The following is a 15,901-nucleotide window of genomic DNA, read 5'->3' as shown; positions in this document are numbered from 1 at the left end:
ATTTAATTCATTCATGCCTCTAATTAGTTCTAAATATCTACCCACTTTTTTTTTATTATTAAATCATTAATTTATTTATTTAATTAAGTAAAATATTAAAAAAAATCAATTTGGTTATCCAGCATTATATGCGTCACAACATTAGTTGTCGAATAATTTTAGTTACCAAATTAATTTCTCAAAGATTTAAATAATTACTATATATATATATATATATTAATCCTTCAAATATATAATCACCAAAATTGTTTTTCAAAGGCTTCATCTGTCATCAAATTATTCTTTCAAAAATCTAAAATATGCCACCGCATAATTTATTCATATAGAGGACTAAAGTGGTGGCAAATTGATTTTAAGATAATAATTTGATAATAAAACCAAATACATTAGATACTAATCTAGTGATAAAGTTTTAAAGAATTAAAAACACAGACAACAAGAATCTTTTGAGAGAGGATAATGCTATGAACAAAAAATTAAAAGAGCTACATAATATAACACAACGTTGGATAACTATTTTGAGTTTTATTAATTTAAGAAAAAATCATTCTCTTAATTATTTAATACCTTCTTTAGACTGTCTTCTTGTAATACGAATCTTGCATCTTTTGTGACACCAATCCTTCAAAGATGCTTCTCGTTCCAATATTTTACTAAACCAAGCATATGTTGACTTTTGTAACTGTGTCGTCACGCCCCATTTTATATATATAACATTCTAGGATTTATATGAACCATAGCTGGCTATCTTAGTACTTAGTTTTCCTTCATAGCCATTGTTTTGAGAAAGAGAAACAACAAAACAAAAGAGATGTTGAAGCTGTCGTGGAGAGAAGAGGTACTATTGATAGTGCAGAACTATTACGACATAATCGTGGTCGCATTATTCTCTATAGGAGTAACATATTTCGCTTCAAAAGCTTGGAAAAGAGCCACAAACAATAGAGAAGGTATCCCTGGAAGGCTCGGATTACCTTTTATAGGGGAAACTTTTTCTTTTCTTTCTGCCACTAATAGTACAAGAGGATGCTATGATTTTGTCAGACTTAGAAGATTGTGGTATGTCACTACTTGCTTTCACACTTTCACCTTCATATTTATAAATTCAAATTGCTTTTGTTTCCAACGAGAATCTACTCTAAAGTTCAGAATCATGTTTGTTGTGGTCACACATACTGTTCTTGTTTGTTTTTCCTCCTAAAATGGAATATTGAGAAAATTAACAGCGATACAAGAATTAAAAGTTTGTTTGAATATAAGTTTAGAAGTGATTTTGATAATTATTTGACTAAAAATAAGAATTTTTTTTTCGATAGACAGGCTTTAAAAACTTGTAAACATGTATCGAAATAGGCTAGTGACTGATACTTGTTAATTGTTATTATACCTAGGCTGAATTTTCTACTCACCCCAAAGCTTTAACAACATGGAAATACATTATGTGCAAGACAAGATCATAATGAACATGTTTATTGTAGAGTTGAATTTTTAGGCAGTAATAAATTTCTATTCATCTTGTTATAGAGATCTATTCAACACGTTTATTGCACAGGTGAGTTTTTGGCTACAATAAACTTCTTTTCATCGTGTTACACACAGGTCATAATTAACACGTTTATTGCTCAGTTGACTTTTTTGGCTACGATACATTTCTAGTCAGAGTAGTGTCAGTTAATTACAGAAGACTGAAAGAAATGAATTATTATTTTGGTTTAAAAATTGGAGAAAACTTGTATATAATTCTGTAAGTGTTTTAGGTATTGATTCTCAATCGGAATTGAACTTTCACCAATGATTTATATAATAAAAGTTTGCATTGAAGGCCAACACATTGATGTTTAATTCCAATTCTTGTATGAAAACAACACTATAAATGTTAAAAGAAATGCATCTATGTTTTGTATGCAATAAACTTGACCCTAATGTTTTGTATAGTTTTTAGACCTGAAATTTTAGACCATAATCAAGTTTATTGTTAAGTTATATTAAATGGAACCATGGACCGATAGAAGATACGTAACTAGCTATTCTTTGCAAATAGGAATGGGAGATGGTTCAAGACAAGGCTATTCGGGAAGATCCACATATTTGTTCCCAATCCTGAAGGTGCAAGGATCATATTTGCAAATGACTTTGTTCTGTTCAACAAGGGTTATGTAAAGTCAATGGCAGATGCTGTGGGAAAGAAAAGCTTGTTATGTGTACCCGTTGAGAGCCACAAAAGAATAAGGCGTCTTCTATCCGAACCATTCTCCATGACTTCCCTATCTGCATTTGTAACCAAATTTGACAAAATGTTGTGTGGAAGGCTGCAAAAGCTAGAAGAAAGCGGCAAAAGTTTCAAGGTGCTGGACTTCTGTATGAAGGTAAAAACAAAGTTCTATGACGTGTAGATGTTTTTACATTGTGAATTAGTTAGAAATTATGGTAAATATAAATTTTTTTAATCATAAGTATACTTGATCTTCTTCCGAAAGCACTCGACAGTAGCAATATTTACGCAGTAACTCGGTCAATTTACCACATAATTTAACGCTACGTCATATACTATGATGTGCTCTGACTCTTAATTCCCATGAAATGTTTGCATATAAAGATGACATTTGATGCAATGTGTGATATGCTGATGAGCATCACGGACGATTCATTACTACGACAGATCGAGAAAGACTGCACTGCCGTCTCCGATGCCATGTTATCCATTCCTATCATGGTTCCTGGTACCAGATACTATAAAGGCATTACGGTTAGTGATATTTCGAAAACAAAAAAATTATGTTTTACAAGTTCTTAACAAACTATAAATAGTTGCATCTAAATTTGAATGGCCTACTTGGATTAAATTTAAGTTGAATCAGTTACACGCCTTCTATGTGTACTAAATATTTCAAGTAAAAAATCAAACTCCGAGGTTTCCTTTGGGGCGCATGAAGTTTTAAAATCCAATTTCTCTATAGCAACTCGCTTTAAACAGTGAAGTAACATTAGTTATTGATGAGAAAATCAACTGTTGATACTAAGTGCACATACATAATAAATGATGTGTTAGAACATCAATGTTATTTTTCTCATCAACAATTAAATTAATTACTTTATCTTTACTCTAGATGAGTCAAATCTATGTTTTAAAATGGTTGAACTGAAAAACAATAGCTGAAAGCAGGCTCGTAAAAGACTCATGGAGACCTTCAGAGAGATGATTGGCAGACGTAGGAGAGGAGAAGAATCTCCAGAGGACTTCCTTCAGTCCATGTTGCAGAGAGACTCACTCCCAGCCAGTGAAAAGCTTGATGACTCAGAGATTATGGATAATCTGTTGACATTGATAATAGCTGGACAGACCACCACAGCAGCAGCAATGATGTGGAGTGTAAAGTTTCTATATGACAACAGAGAAGCAGAGGACATACTCAGGGTAAGATACTGCACATATTTCTAGTGAAGCTATGGACCCGAACCCGACTAAGATTTATTACTAACTATAAGTATTAGTATTGCATTATATTTATTATCAAAAAAAGGTATTACATTATATTATATATTAAAAAAAAATTCAAATCTCTCATCAATAAAAAAATAAGATAATTAAAAAATATACAAGTGGAAAATAACTCTTATTTTATAAATCAATTTTATAAAGTTAAATTAAATCCAAATTCTCTTTCTAAGATAATATCACTATTGTTGTAAGGATCTATTTTGATTAGAAAAATCTTTATTTTCAATAGTGAAGCTTTTAAATTATTTTTGTAAAAAATCTTTATTTTCAGTAATGAAACTCTTAAATTATTTTTGTAAAAAAGCACCTAAATATACTTTTAAGCTTGTATTTAAATATGCTCTAATCATCGTTTTGCTGCTAATTACGGAAGTCTGTTATAGAAAACCATAGGGTTACTTGCACAAGATAAAATGACTAGTTTTTATCTTGACTTACAGGAAGAACAATTATCCATAACCAAAATGAAGCCAGACGGTGCTTCAATTAATCACGAAGATCTCAACAACATGCGTTATGGCTTGAAGGTTAGAGCTTAGACTTTAGAAATGACGCACAGGCTATGAAATAATTACTTGTGTCTAAACTGGAAGCATCTACGATAAAATTTCTCAAATGTCAAGAATCAATCCATGTTCTATCCAGGTAGTTAAGGAAACTCTGAGAATGTCCAACGTATTGTTATGGTTTCCTCGTGTTGTACTTCAAGACTGCACGATCGAAGGTGAGTCACACAACACCTTTCAAGATATCAATAGTATTGTTCGTTTAATTTAGCCTTAATCATAGAACGGCTTTAATCAACATTTAACAGTCATTCTGGCCTTGATAACTGTTGCTAACTATACAAGTGGAAATAACAGGGTATGATATAAAGAAGGGTTGGCACGTTAACATCGACGCAACTTATATACATCACGACTCCGATTTGTACAAGGATCCGTTGAAATTCAACCCACATAGATTTGATGTAGTTAGCTTTCTTTCTATTTATTTTGGCTTTCTTATATGGATCGTTTTTTGCCATGTCCTCGTGTCAAGAAATTATTTTACGTCTCGTAATATCTGCAGGAAATGCAAAAGCCATACAGTTTTATACCTTTTGGATCAGGGCCCAGGACATGCCTTGGGATGAATATGGCGAAAGTGACAATGTTGGTCTTTTTACACAGACTCACCGGTGGTTATACGTGAGTATTTTGTGCCATGCCAAGGTTCTTATTCTTCTTGTATAAATTGACAATTAAAAGGTACTCCTCTGCAGGTGGACCGTCGATGATTTAGATACATGCTTGGAAAAGAAGGCACACATACCTAGGCTAAGAAGTGGCTGCCCAATAACTTTGAAGTCCTTAAGCAAAAGCATGCCAGAGGCATAAAAGGTCGTAGGGATTTACAAGACAAGCGATGACCTAAGAACAAAGCAGCAGGCAATTGACCATATTTGCATATTTATGAGATTTGGAGCAAATAGTATCACAGGAAATAAATCTGTGGAATTATATATTTTAAATCTCCAGTTCTACTAGGGATTGGTAAGCCTAATCTATGGCTTGCATACAATATATAAACTGAGTTACGAGTTGAATGTAGATTACCTGGTGGTGGATGATGTGTCCTGTTAAACTTTGGGAGAAATCAAAAGAATAACCAGCTGCTGGTAAAAATAATGCGCGAGAGAAACCAGCCTCTTTATTTCATATATATATATATATTATTTGTATAGTATAAATGAAACAACCATAGTATATATAGGTGGAGGGTAAGGTCTTCTTGTGTCTTTTCTTAGTGGCCCACTACAATAATCCACACAAAACCACACAAAAAAGGAAAGTGCTTATGAAGCCACGTAACACAACTGATAACTATTTGGGATAAACTGATATAATCCAAGTATTTATTTTGACACCTATCTAATAAGAGTTTTAAAGACAAAAGAAATATTTATACAGTCAACAAATAATAATCTATCAATCTGTGCAAGTCCATCACAAAATACATGGCTGATCCCACACTCGCCCTTGGGTACATGTATGCTTTCAACAGTAAAAGGCAGTGTTGATAGCTGGGTTACAAATGGATAACAAACTAGGATTTTTTATTTATTTTTTTATTTTTATATAACTTGTTCTTGAATTTCTTGTCAATGGTTACCAGTTGCACTTTAAACTGCACGCTCCGCACTTTAGAGGATCAAAACATATGTATTGAACATTACTTTTGCTCCATTAGTTCCTTTTATATCAGTAAATCCTAGAATGTTCACAAATTTAGTTGGTACTAAACAATGACAAAATACAAACAACCATATTAGCAATGCAGCGTACATAACACCGGTATGAATAAAGTACAGACATGCTAAATCTCAGTGAATAGAAATTGACTTGTACTCTTTTATTGTATTTGTAATAGCCTGTTCCACTGGAAGCCTTTCCATACTTGAAGCCCCATAAAACCCATGAACTCCTTTTGTTCTCTTCAATATAAATTCTGCTTCTTTTGGACCAGATATTGGACCTGCATATTACAGTACATTGTTCGGAACTGGGTCTAAAAGTTGGCATAGACAAACCACTATTCCATTAAGAACAGTGAACAGTGAATGTAGCGAGGTTCATAACTATATCAAGACTAAGCCTTTTCTAGTTGCCAAAAGTTACAGACAACAATTCCCCCCAAACTAGAAATTAAGCACACAAGGTAACAACAAACACAATAACTGGCTGAGATGATATGGCTCACATCCCTTGGCACAAAGTTTACCATCAACAATCAACAACTACATACACTGATCTCAATAGATCTCTCACACAGAAAACCAACTCACTCAAGTAACAACACTCTCACCACATCCAAGACAATTCCCCCACAAACTAGAAATTAAACACACAAGGTAACAAAAAACACAATAATTTAACTGGCTGAGATCATATGGCTCACATCCCTTGGCACAAAGTTTACAATCAACAACTACATTTCCTGCTCTCAATAGATCTCTCACACTGAAAACCAACTCACTCAAGTAACAACACTCACCACATCCAAGACAATTCCCCCACAAACTAGAAATTAAGCACTCAAGGTAACAACAAACACAATAATTTAACTGGGTGAGATGATATGGCTCACATCCCTTGGCATAAAATTTACCATCAACAAACAACAATCAACAACTACATTCACTGATCTCAATAGATCTCTCACACCAAAAATCAACTCACTCAGGTAACAACACTCACCACATCCAAGACAATTCCATAAAACTTTTCCATTGGATGTTGCATCCTTCCCTAAGATCTTATCGTGCAGAGCACCTCAGTGTTTTTTTTTTTTTTTTTTTTTTTTTTGTGGTGAAATGCACTTCAGTGCTTTGGAAACACATTATAAATCTTCTGTTTACAGATCAACACCTCATTCCTTTGTACTAAAACCCTTCCTCATCCATGGCTTTCTTTTTTCAGTTTATTTCTCTCACTCTTTTGGGTCTGTAGCCAAACACAACTTACGCCAAACAGAAGTTTTTCAATATGGATGGAAAACATAACAATGATTCAATACATGGCTCTAACATAAGACAAAGGAAGATACTTTCTTTCGGTTCTCTATTAATAAGCATTCTGCACTTTGTCACTAGACCCAGATAATTTTTTTTCTATAAGCACCCAAATAATAATAATTGACATTGAACACTTAATTTACTGCTTATCTAATCTTCAAATATATAAACATAAAGGCTTCGAGGTGACTTGCATACCTCCATGGCACAACACGATGACACTGGGATTGATGCTATGCGCTGCATCTGCAATAGCTTGTACACGAACTACACTTTCTTCCAGTGAAACAGCTGTTTTTGCACCTATGGAGCCTGTTGTAGTTAGACCCATATGGGCGACTATAATATCAGCCCCAACTTTAGCCATTTCAATGGCTTCACATCGATTGAATGCATATGGGGTTGTCAAGAGACCTATTTTATGGGCTTTCTGGATCATCTCAACTTCCAAGCTGACAATTTAATAGGAAAATGAGATAAAGTTGTAGGAGGTGTAACAGTACAACCAATATAATGTATTGAGAAATTATTTTCCAAATACCTACCTATATCCCATTCCCGTTTCTTCTAGATTTTGTCTAAAATTACCGTCAAATAACCCAACTGTTGGAAAATTTTGTACCCCAGAGAATCCTGTAGACTCCACCTGTTTAAGGAAGTTACCCATTCGACGGAAGGGATCAGTTGCACATACACCAGCAAGAACTGGCACCTTCTTGACTACCTGAAAACAAAATACCAATTAGCTAGACATAATGAAAAAGAAAAAGATTCAGTGCTACACTGACAAGTGGATTTATAATCACATAAAATTACCAATTTTTAACCAAGATAGTATTGAAGGTTAATACATTGCTAGATCAAACTCTAGATCACGTGGTGATAGTGTTGAGAAATTACGCAAAATTTCTTATAATCAAATTTGCGATAAACAAAAAAAATGTGGAATAATAATACACAAAATTGATAACGGAGTTTGACTAATTGTGTCTATGTCTCCAAACTGCCGCAAATATATTATTTATAAAGAAGAAAATATAAACAATGTTTACAAACACTCAACTCACCACCACCCAAATACACCTAGAAAATAAAATATTATTTTCTAAACTCTTTTCTCTCTCTCTCTCTTTTTCTTTCTCGTAATTCGGAATACTTTTTGTAGTTATAGCATTGTGTTATTTATATATGTATGCAAAGTTTCTATTCTCTCATTTTTTGTTTTCCTATTTTCATGCATTCCTTTAATTCTATTGATTTTCCTATTTTTTTCTCAACAAGGAATGTGTGCTTCTATGAATTTTTGCTTTGCATGACCAAGTCCAACACGTAGGGGCTCCGATACTATGTTATGAAGCAACTCTCTAAACAAGAATTATGCAATTTGCGTTTGTTCAAATTTAGAAGCATCTGAAAAATCAGGCATTTGAAGTGAAACTGAAAACAACTTGAATAGAAGATAGCAGTTGGAAAATACATGTTAACTCTCTTAAAACAAGTAAATAAAGGCATACTGGCAAAACTTCATTGGCCATGTCGAGAACAACAGCATTCGCATCAGCAAAAGGTAATAATCCTGCTAATGAACCCCTTCCCGCCATTCGGAAGCGCCCTGAGTTGTACAATACTATTAGATCAACCCCTCCAACTTCTTCAAACTTGGCAGATATACCTGTCCCAGCACCAGCTCCTATTATAGGAATTCCTTTATCTATCTGATGTTTTAGTTGCTGTAATATAAGTTGTGTTTTCTCCAAAGTTTCTGCTAGCAGAAATGAAAACATTATTTGCACAGTTTGACATTAAGAAAATATTCCTTGCCAAGAGTAATTCTTAAGAGTACCTTACTTCAGTCAAAATTGAACAGCAGTTTTAACATTAAGAAAAAACTGTTGGCTTTTAATAAATATTTGGCTTATATGCGTTTTTGAGAGATTAAAAATACAATTAAGTCTAAATTTTTTTCAGACCAAGAAAAATTAAGTTTTACAAGAACAAAAAAACAAAAATAATGTGGGGAAAATTGTAAAATTAATTCCTAATTGCAAATTACTTGTGAACTTGTTGCAAATTCAAATGAAATGTGAACCTATTCTTGCATCTGGGAATTCACTAGGTGTATAGACAATGGTCCCCAAGCTTGATGCATTTGAAATATGATCCTCATGAAAGTGTTCAACAGATTTAGGACTAGCTACTGGTCGACGAGTAGAATCTGTTCTAGTCTTCTCATTAATCTCTAAAAATGCATCAACCATTGCATTTGCAAATTCAAGGTCATTAATATGATAAGGATACACCTTTACCTGAAAAATACACAATTCTTTAACTTTACAAAACCATCGACAATAAATGAAATAAAATTCAAGCAAAATTGAAGCTTATAGTGATGGTAAGTACTAAGTAATATTATTGGGCTACCATAGTACCTGTCGATCATCATTAGTTGGAATAAGCTTTTGTAATTCATTGAGAAGAGTACCCGATGCTTCTGGATCATAAAAAGGTTTCCCAGGTGCATCTAAAGCAGACACACCCTTTTCAGGAAGGCAAACACAAATCTTAGATGATGAATTCTTCAGTTTATTTGCTATGAAATCAGCAAATTTTCTGTTCTCATCTACTGTTGTTCGCATGAGTGAAACCTGGAAAGAGAAGTAATTGATTTATTATGTTTACATAAATAATAACTTCATCCATTTTAAAACATAGTAAACATCTTCAATTCCAATTAGTGTGAATAGTCAGCATAAGATCACTTATAAAAAACTAGATTGCTTTGGTAGTGGTCACAGAATAGCGGGGAAATATGGTAGACGAATCAGGATACAAATAATGTATCGAAAAGCCAATATTTTGAATTGTAAATCATAAGATTATATATATATATATAAAAGCAATCAAGGCACATTTTAACATAAACAAACATGAAAAATAAAATCATACATTAATATTTAGTTAATAATATATAAATATATTTTAATTAATTTATTTATATATATATAAATATTAAATCATTTATAATACATATAATTAATAATATACATATAAAAATAAAAACAATTTAATTTATACATTAAATATTTTCAATAATAAAAATTTACAGTAGTTAAATAAAATAAAAAAAATTAAAAAAACAAAATATTTAAGATTTTATATTAATTTTTTTATTACTTAAAATATTATCTGAATTATAATAATAATAATTAATAATAAAGAGAAGTTACTTTGTGAGACTCAAGTCGTCCCCCGCTGCCTTCTCTCTTAGAAGAAGACAGGTCTGCAGATGCCGGAGAAGATAAAGCCACCGCCGGAGAAGATAGAGCCGCTGTCAGAGAAGAAAGATCGATGAGATCCGCCGGAGAAGACAAATCGACGGAGATTTGTCGGAGAAGAAGACAGATCGGCGGAGGATCGGCACTTTCCCTCTCTTTTCTGCTTTTTTTTTCCAAAAAAAAAAAACTATTTTTGTTAGGGTTTCCAGAATCGGGTCGCGCGTGACCCGACCCGGCGCGACCTGCTGTTTCGAAATCGTGCGATTTCGTCCAGAATCGCGATTTTTCCGATTCACGCCACGATACGCACGATTCACATGCGATTCCTGAACAAATACGAGTCAACGTGCGATTCGAATCGCGCAGCCTCGGAATCGTATCGTATTACTTACTACAATGCAGGGAAATATGCAGCTAATTTCAAGTAGAAAAGGTCAGACAAAATCCCCTATAGGACCTTAAAGTAGCCACAGCAAATATATTCAGTTTTCAAGAAAAACCAAAAACAGAACACCCTAATCATATAGAGTAGTCACCTGTTTATTGTGTTCATATACATTTCTCTGCTGAAACTTCTGTGGTATGGTATCTTTCGCTCCAAAGTTCACCATGTCTAACGCTCCCACACTCAAGACTAAGGGGACTTTGTTCTCTATGATGGCATCAAAACGAGAACTGTCACAAGCCATTACACCTCCAACTATGTAGTCTGCTACCTCTGATGTTGTGATGTCAAAAACACCCTAAGCAAAACAAAACAAAACAAAAAAGGAATAGTTGTGATTAACACAAAAAGAATCTGAAATGAAACAAACAGAATACAAGTGACTTCAAAAAGTTTATCCCAATTCATCTGACGGATCACACAATCATGTGAAAGAATGTTCAGAGACTGCTTTCCCAAAACAGAATATGTATACATATCTCTTAAGAAAAACAATGTGGTATTGAGCTTAATAAATAATCAAATTTCTTTTGTTAGGGTTGGCAAGTGCGCATGTAAAAAGGAAGTTTCTCTCCTGGAACATTCAATATCCTCAAGAGTCAGGCTCAGTGGTTTAGTCTTGAGAGTCATACAGCTAGCTCAAAGGCATGTCCTCTTGATATATATAACTCAAATCTAATCCATTGGAAGCCGCAATTACACAAGACCAGAACATGACCAAAATATCACATATCACATCCATAAAGTTCACTGATATTAATAGAAAGGAAATTGTAACACGAAATTGGCTCAAACAAGAATATCCATGCCACTCACAAAATTCAGATAAGCTTCATTGAAAAATACAGTACTAAGCGGTGATAGTTTAAGTTTATTAAAGATCAAAGCAAAATTGCCCAGATAACAAATTCCATAAGCTATGCTTTCAAACAATATAAGGGCAAACACACAATAATTGAATGCACATAGACAAGCTGTCTCAAATACCTGTATAAGCCCCTCTCTAACTAAATTCTCCATTGCCCTGCCACCAACCCCAGTTGCATGGAAAACCAGGGTCTCATAACCTTCTTCATGCAACCTATCCTGGACAGCATTAACACAAGGAGTAGTAACTCCAAACATTGTAATCCCAACTGTAGGCTTATCTTCAACACAAGAAGAATCCTTCAAACTCTGAACCCTTCCAACAACCATCCCAGCAAAAGCAGCAGCAGCATTGGACAGGATGAGACTGCTAACCCTGTTGACGCCCGCAATGTCCACCACAGAGGGGAACAACACCAAATCCGAGGTCCCAACATAAGGTTCGGTTTGACCACTAGCCACGGTCGACACAATGACCTTGGGGATCCCAATTGGGAGAGATGTGAAGGGAGACGACAACAGGGATGTCCCTCCACTACCCCCAACACCAACAACACCAACAAGACACTGATCCTCATGAGACTTCTTCAAGAAATGCCCCAACGCTTGGCTCATCAATGCAACGGCCTTGCCTCTGTCGTCCGGGAGAAGCAAGGCCTCGTTCGATCCACTATTGTAGGAAGCCACAACATCATTTCTCGAAACAAACGTGAAATCTTGCAAACTTTCTGGCGCCTTTGAACCAGTAGAGACATCAACCACGACCACCTCCACCTGTCACTCACTCCCATCAGAATATGACTAATCAAACTACAAATATGTTTTAGAATCTGTAACAGCTCAATAAATCTTAAGATTCGTGGAATTAAACAATGGTGGTGGTTGTTGCGTGAATTGGATAATTGTGAGTAGTACCTTAGAGGAGGAGGAGGAGGAGAAGCGATGGAGATCGGAGCGAATTGAATCGGAGAGGAATCGGAGCTCGTGGAGCTTGGTGTCGAGGGTTCCGACGCAGAAAACGCGAAGAGTTGTGGAGTGGTTGTGGGGTGCCATCTTTGGTGTCAATGGGAACTTTTCTTTACCTCAATTAAACCAACTTCTATGGGGTGGAGCATCACATTATCATTATTATACTAGGCTTCCCATATGGTATTAACTCGAGTTTCAACCCAAAGCTTATCACCTTTCCTTACCAAACATCATTACAGATAGCTTCACTTGCGGTTTGGATGTTCATATCCCCCAAGGGTACGTGTCTTCAGCTTCTCTCCGGCAAACAATAAATGCATTTAAACGGTTGAGATTAAATGTTACATAATATATATATATATATATATATATATATATATATATATATTAATGATTATTAATTGTTAGATTAAAACATTAAGAGAAAATGAGTAAATTTGGGGTGTTTAACGAGAATTTAGATCCTCTCCTGCAGTTTTCTTTCTCCAGCCTCTCTCTCCTGCAAAAATATCTAATGACTCAAATTTAATCTTATAATTAATATAACTTCTTAAATGATTAAATTTGAGCAATTAGATATATCTCGTGGTTATTAATGTTGCAGGAGAGAGGCTGAAGAGAGAAAATTACAAAAGAAGATCCAAATTCGTTTAATGATGGGTTTTGGTCTCTCCATCCGTGATCCACAAATATGTAAAATTATACCACACTTAATTCAAAATATATGAAAAAGAAATCAAAATAAAAAATATTGCACTTACTTAAATAAAGAGGGATTAGATTAAAAATTTGTTCAGATGTAAATTAAAAATGCTTTTTAGAAATTTTTTTTAGTGAAAATAAAGAGTGTTTTTAGTAGAAAAACATTAAAAAAATACTTATAAATTTATACTCGAATAAGTTCTAAGATTAGAAGAAAGGCTCAATATTTTAAAAATACACGAGTAAACATAAAGAGAAGAAAAGAAAAGTGAGAGTGGAGATTCATTTACTATTAGCTCATGCTTAAATTTGGTAAGCAAGTTTAGCAAGCATGATTCTTAGTGTTTGTTGGATTGTCAAATTGAAGGTTTGGAGAGGGGGAAAATGTATTTGCAAATAACAACTTTGTTTTTAGTTTTTTTTTTTAAATCTTTTTATTTCTTATTTGAGAGCATTATTGTTTTGTTTATTTTGACTGATTGTATGCATTGTTGGTGCACTTACTAAATAAAGACCTTAGTGTTATATTTATATATTTATTTATGTAATTATTTTCTAATTTTTTTATATTATTATGGATTGGACTATTTAGTAGCCCGTTGAGAGGTCCTTGGTCTCTACTAGTAAGGATATAGAACTAGTATCCCATTAGTCAGTTCATATGAAGAAAAACATTTTTTGCTTCTACCTTTTCATCTCCTACTAGTAGGCATGGCAACGGGGCGGGGCGGGGGCGGGTTTTACGTTCCCCGCCCCCGCCCCCGCAAATTTAAACCGCCCCCCGCCCCCGTCCCCGATACCCGCCGGGGATAAAATCTAGGTCCCCATCCCCACCCCCGGCGGGGTTCGGGTTTCCCCGCCCCGCCCCCTCCCCCGCTTTTATTTTTTTTTTCTTCTTTTTTTCTTTTAAATAAATATGAACAATTTAAAAAAAATAAAAGAAAAATAAAATAATATAAATTTTTACATATAAATATTTATAATTTTGGTTTATATATATAAAAATAATTTTTTAATTATATTATTAAGCGGGGCGGGGGTGGGGGCGGGTATGGGGACGGGGACGGGGTGGGTATTAACATCCCCGCCCCCGCCCCGCTCCCGATTTTATCAATCGGGGAAAACCCGAACCCGATAAACACGGGTTTTCCCCATCCAAATCGGGGCGGGTTCGGGCGGGTACCCACGGGGGCGGGTTAGATTGCCATGCCTACCTACTAGGAAGAAAGCAGTCTTCTCTCATGTGTTCAAGACCAATAAGAATGGATCCCTCATTGATTCTGGGTACACAATTTTTTTTAAACCTTATATGAAGAAAAACATTTTTTGCTTCTACCTTTTCATCTCCTACTAGGAAGAAAGCAGTCTTCTCTCATGTGTTCAAGACCAATAAGAATGGATCCCTCATTGATTTTGGGTACGCAATTTTTTTTAAACCTTACTCAAACATACTATAATATTGTATCTTACATTGTTCATTATCTAAGTTATTACTATGAATTTCTAACAATTGGTATCAAAGTCTTTAAGATACAGATTATGGTTGTTCTGGGTTATAGAATTTGTATCAAACGAATCCTATAATTATATTGATAATATTATTTACAAGTTGTATATATAAAAAAAATTATAATTTTTTATTGTAGGATATTTATCCTAATGTGTAAATATTGTATATGTATTGCAAATGTCATTTATTAGGTTTGATTCCGATTTCGAATAACAGAAACTATTTTCTTCTTCGTTCAAAAATGGCAACTCAGATTATATTCATTAATTGAACAAATTGACAAAGGGATTTTATTTCTGCATGTATTTCAAACCTTGTGTAATTTTTTTTTTCAAACTTGTTCTATTCGGTGAGCAATTTAGATTCGTTTTTCCTCATTTCTTGATGATTATTCATTGCAATTGATTGGGGGCTTTTGTTTACCTTTGAAATTTGAATAAATCTGCACATTTTGAGAAGGAATTAATAAAAAAAATCTGATGAATTTTTCGTCATGAACGGTGGTAACACACATACCTACCCACTCATAGTCCCAGGTGCGTGAGACCCCTATTTTGGCCCGAAAATTTATATTAATATTTTAAAATTAAATAATTAATTTTTTTGATTATTTGGTATATTATTTGTAATTTTTTTTATACCTGTAAATATTTTATTTTAATTATTCCAAGAATAAAACTTAATTTGAACTTAATTTTAAATTTGTACTCTTGGGATTTGGGTCTAATATATATATATATATATATATATATATATATATATATATATATATATATATGTCTCTTGTTGTCTCAGTGACATGTTAATATGTTGTACTCTCCCTGGTAGCATATATAAACTTGAGTTAAAAAACTTTTGACCCTTATTTGTATTAATAATTGTTTGTTTTGTACTTATTTCATATGTTGTTCATGCATAATATAATTTTATTATATTTTTTTAAGCATGAGTAATATAATTTTATATGATTGTGAGCTCACCTAACGTGGGTATAGTTATATGAAATTTGTGTGAATGAAATAATTATTTTTCTAATTAATTTTATATTACATTAATGATAATTATGCCCCATTGATAT

At 33.8% G+C, this 15,901-nt stretch overlaps 2 protein-coding genes across 3 annotated transcripts; one reads left to right on the top strand and one right to left on the bottom strand.

Annotated features, from left to right (window-relative positions):
• The first annotated feature begins 643 nt into the window (after positions 1-643).
• LOC109817436 (abscisic acid 8'-hydroxylase 1) lies at positions 644-5,108 on the top strand. The gene is made up of 9 exons (XM_020382676.3): positions 644-1,059; positions 2,042-2,366; positions 2,597-2,746; positions 3,164-3,415; positions 3,940-4,026; positions 4,145-4,223; positions 4,363-4,469; positions 4,571-4,689; positions 4,764-5,108. Exons 1-9 carry the CDS (start codon positions 812-814, stop codon positions 4,876-4,878), a joined length of 1,482 nt encoding a protein of 493 aa, XP_020238265.1. The 5' UTR covers positions 644-811; the 3' UTR covers positions 4,879-5,108.
• Positions 5,109-5,683: 575 nt separating this feature from the next.
• Positions 5,684-12,892, bottom strand: LOC109817435 (TIM-barrel signal transduction protein). 2 transcript variants are annotated; one of them, XM_020382674.3, is made up of 9 exons: positions 12,558-12,892; positions 11,763-12,416; positions 10,867-11,073; positions 9,485-9,700; positions 9,145-9,361; positions 8,570-8,727; positions 7,601-7,779; positions 7,254-7,507; positions 5,684-6,016 (listed from the first exon to the last, which is right to left on the bottom strand). In XM_020382674.3, the coding sequence occupies exons 1-9, from the start codon at positions 12,693-12,695 to the stop codon at positions 5,865-5,867; spliced, it is 2,175 nt and encodes a 724-aa protein (XP_020238263.1). In that variant the 5' UTR covers positions 12,696-12,892; the 3' UTR covers positions 5,684-5,864. The 2 variants fall into 2 exon arrangements, with proteins under 2 accessions (XP_020238263.1, XP_020238262.1); XM_020382673.3 differs by having other exon boundaries at positions 8,570-8,817; positions 12,558-12,890.
• Between the last annotated feature and the right edge of the window lie 3,009 nt (positions 12,893-15,901).

Source organism: Cajanus cajan, chromosome 5 (genome assembly GCF_000230855.2).
Source record: "Cajanus cajan strain Asha chromosome 5, NIPB_CcT2T_4, whole genome shotgun sequence".
Lineage (NCBI taxonomy): Eukaryota > Viridiplantae > Streptophyta > Magnoliopsida > Fabales > Fabaceae > Cajanus > Cajanus cajan.
This window is presented reverse-complemented; position numbering and strand designations above follow the sequence as displayed.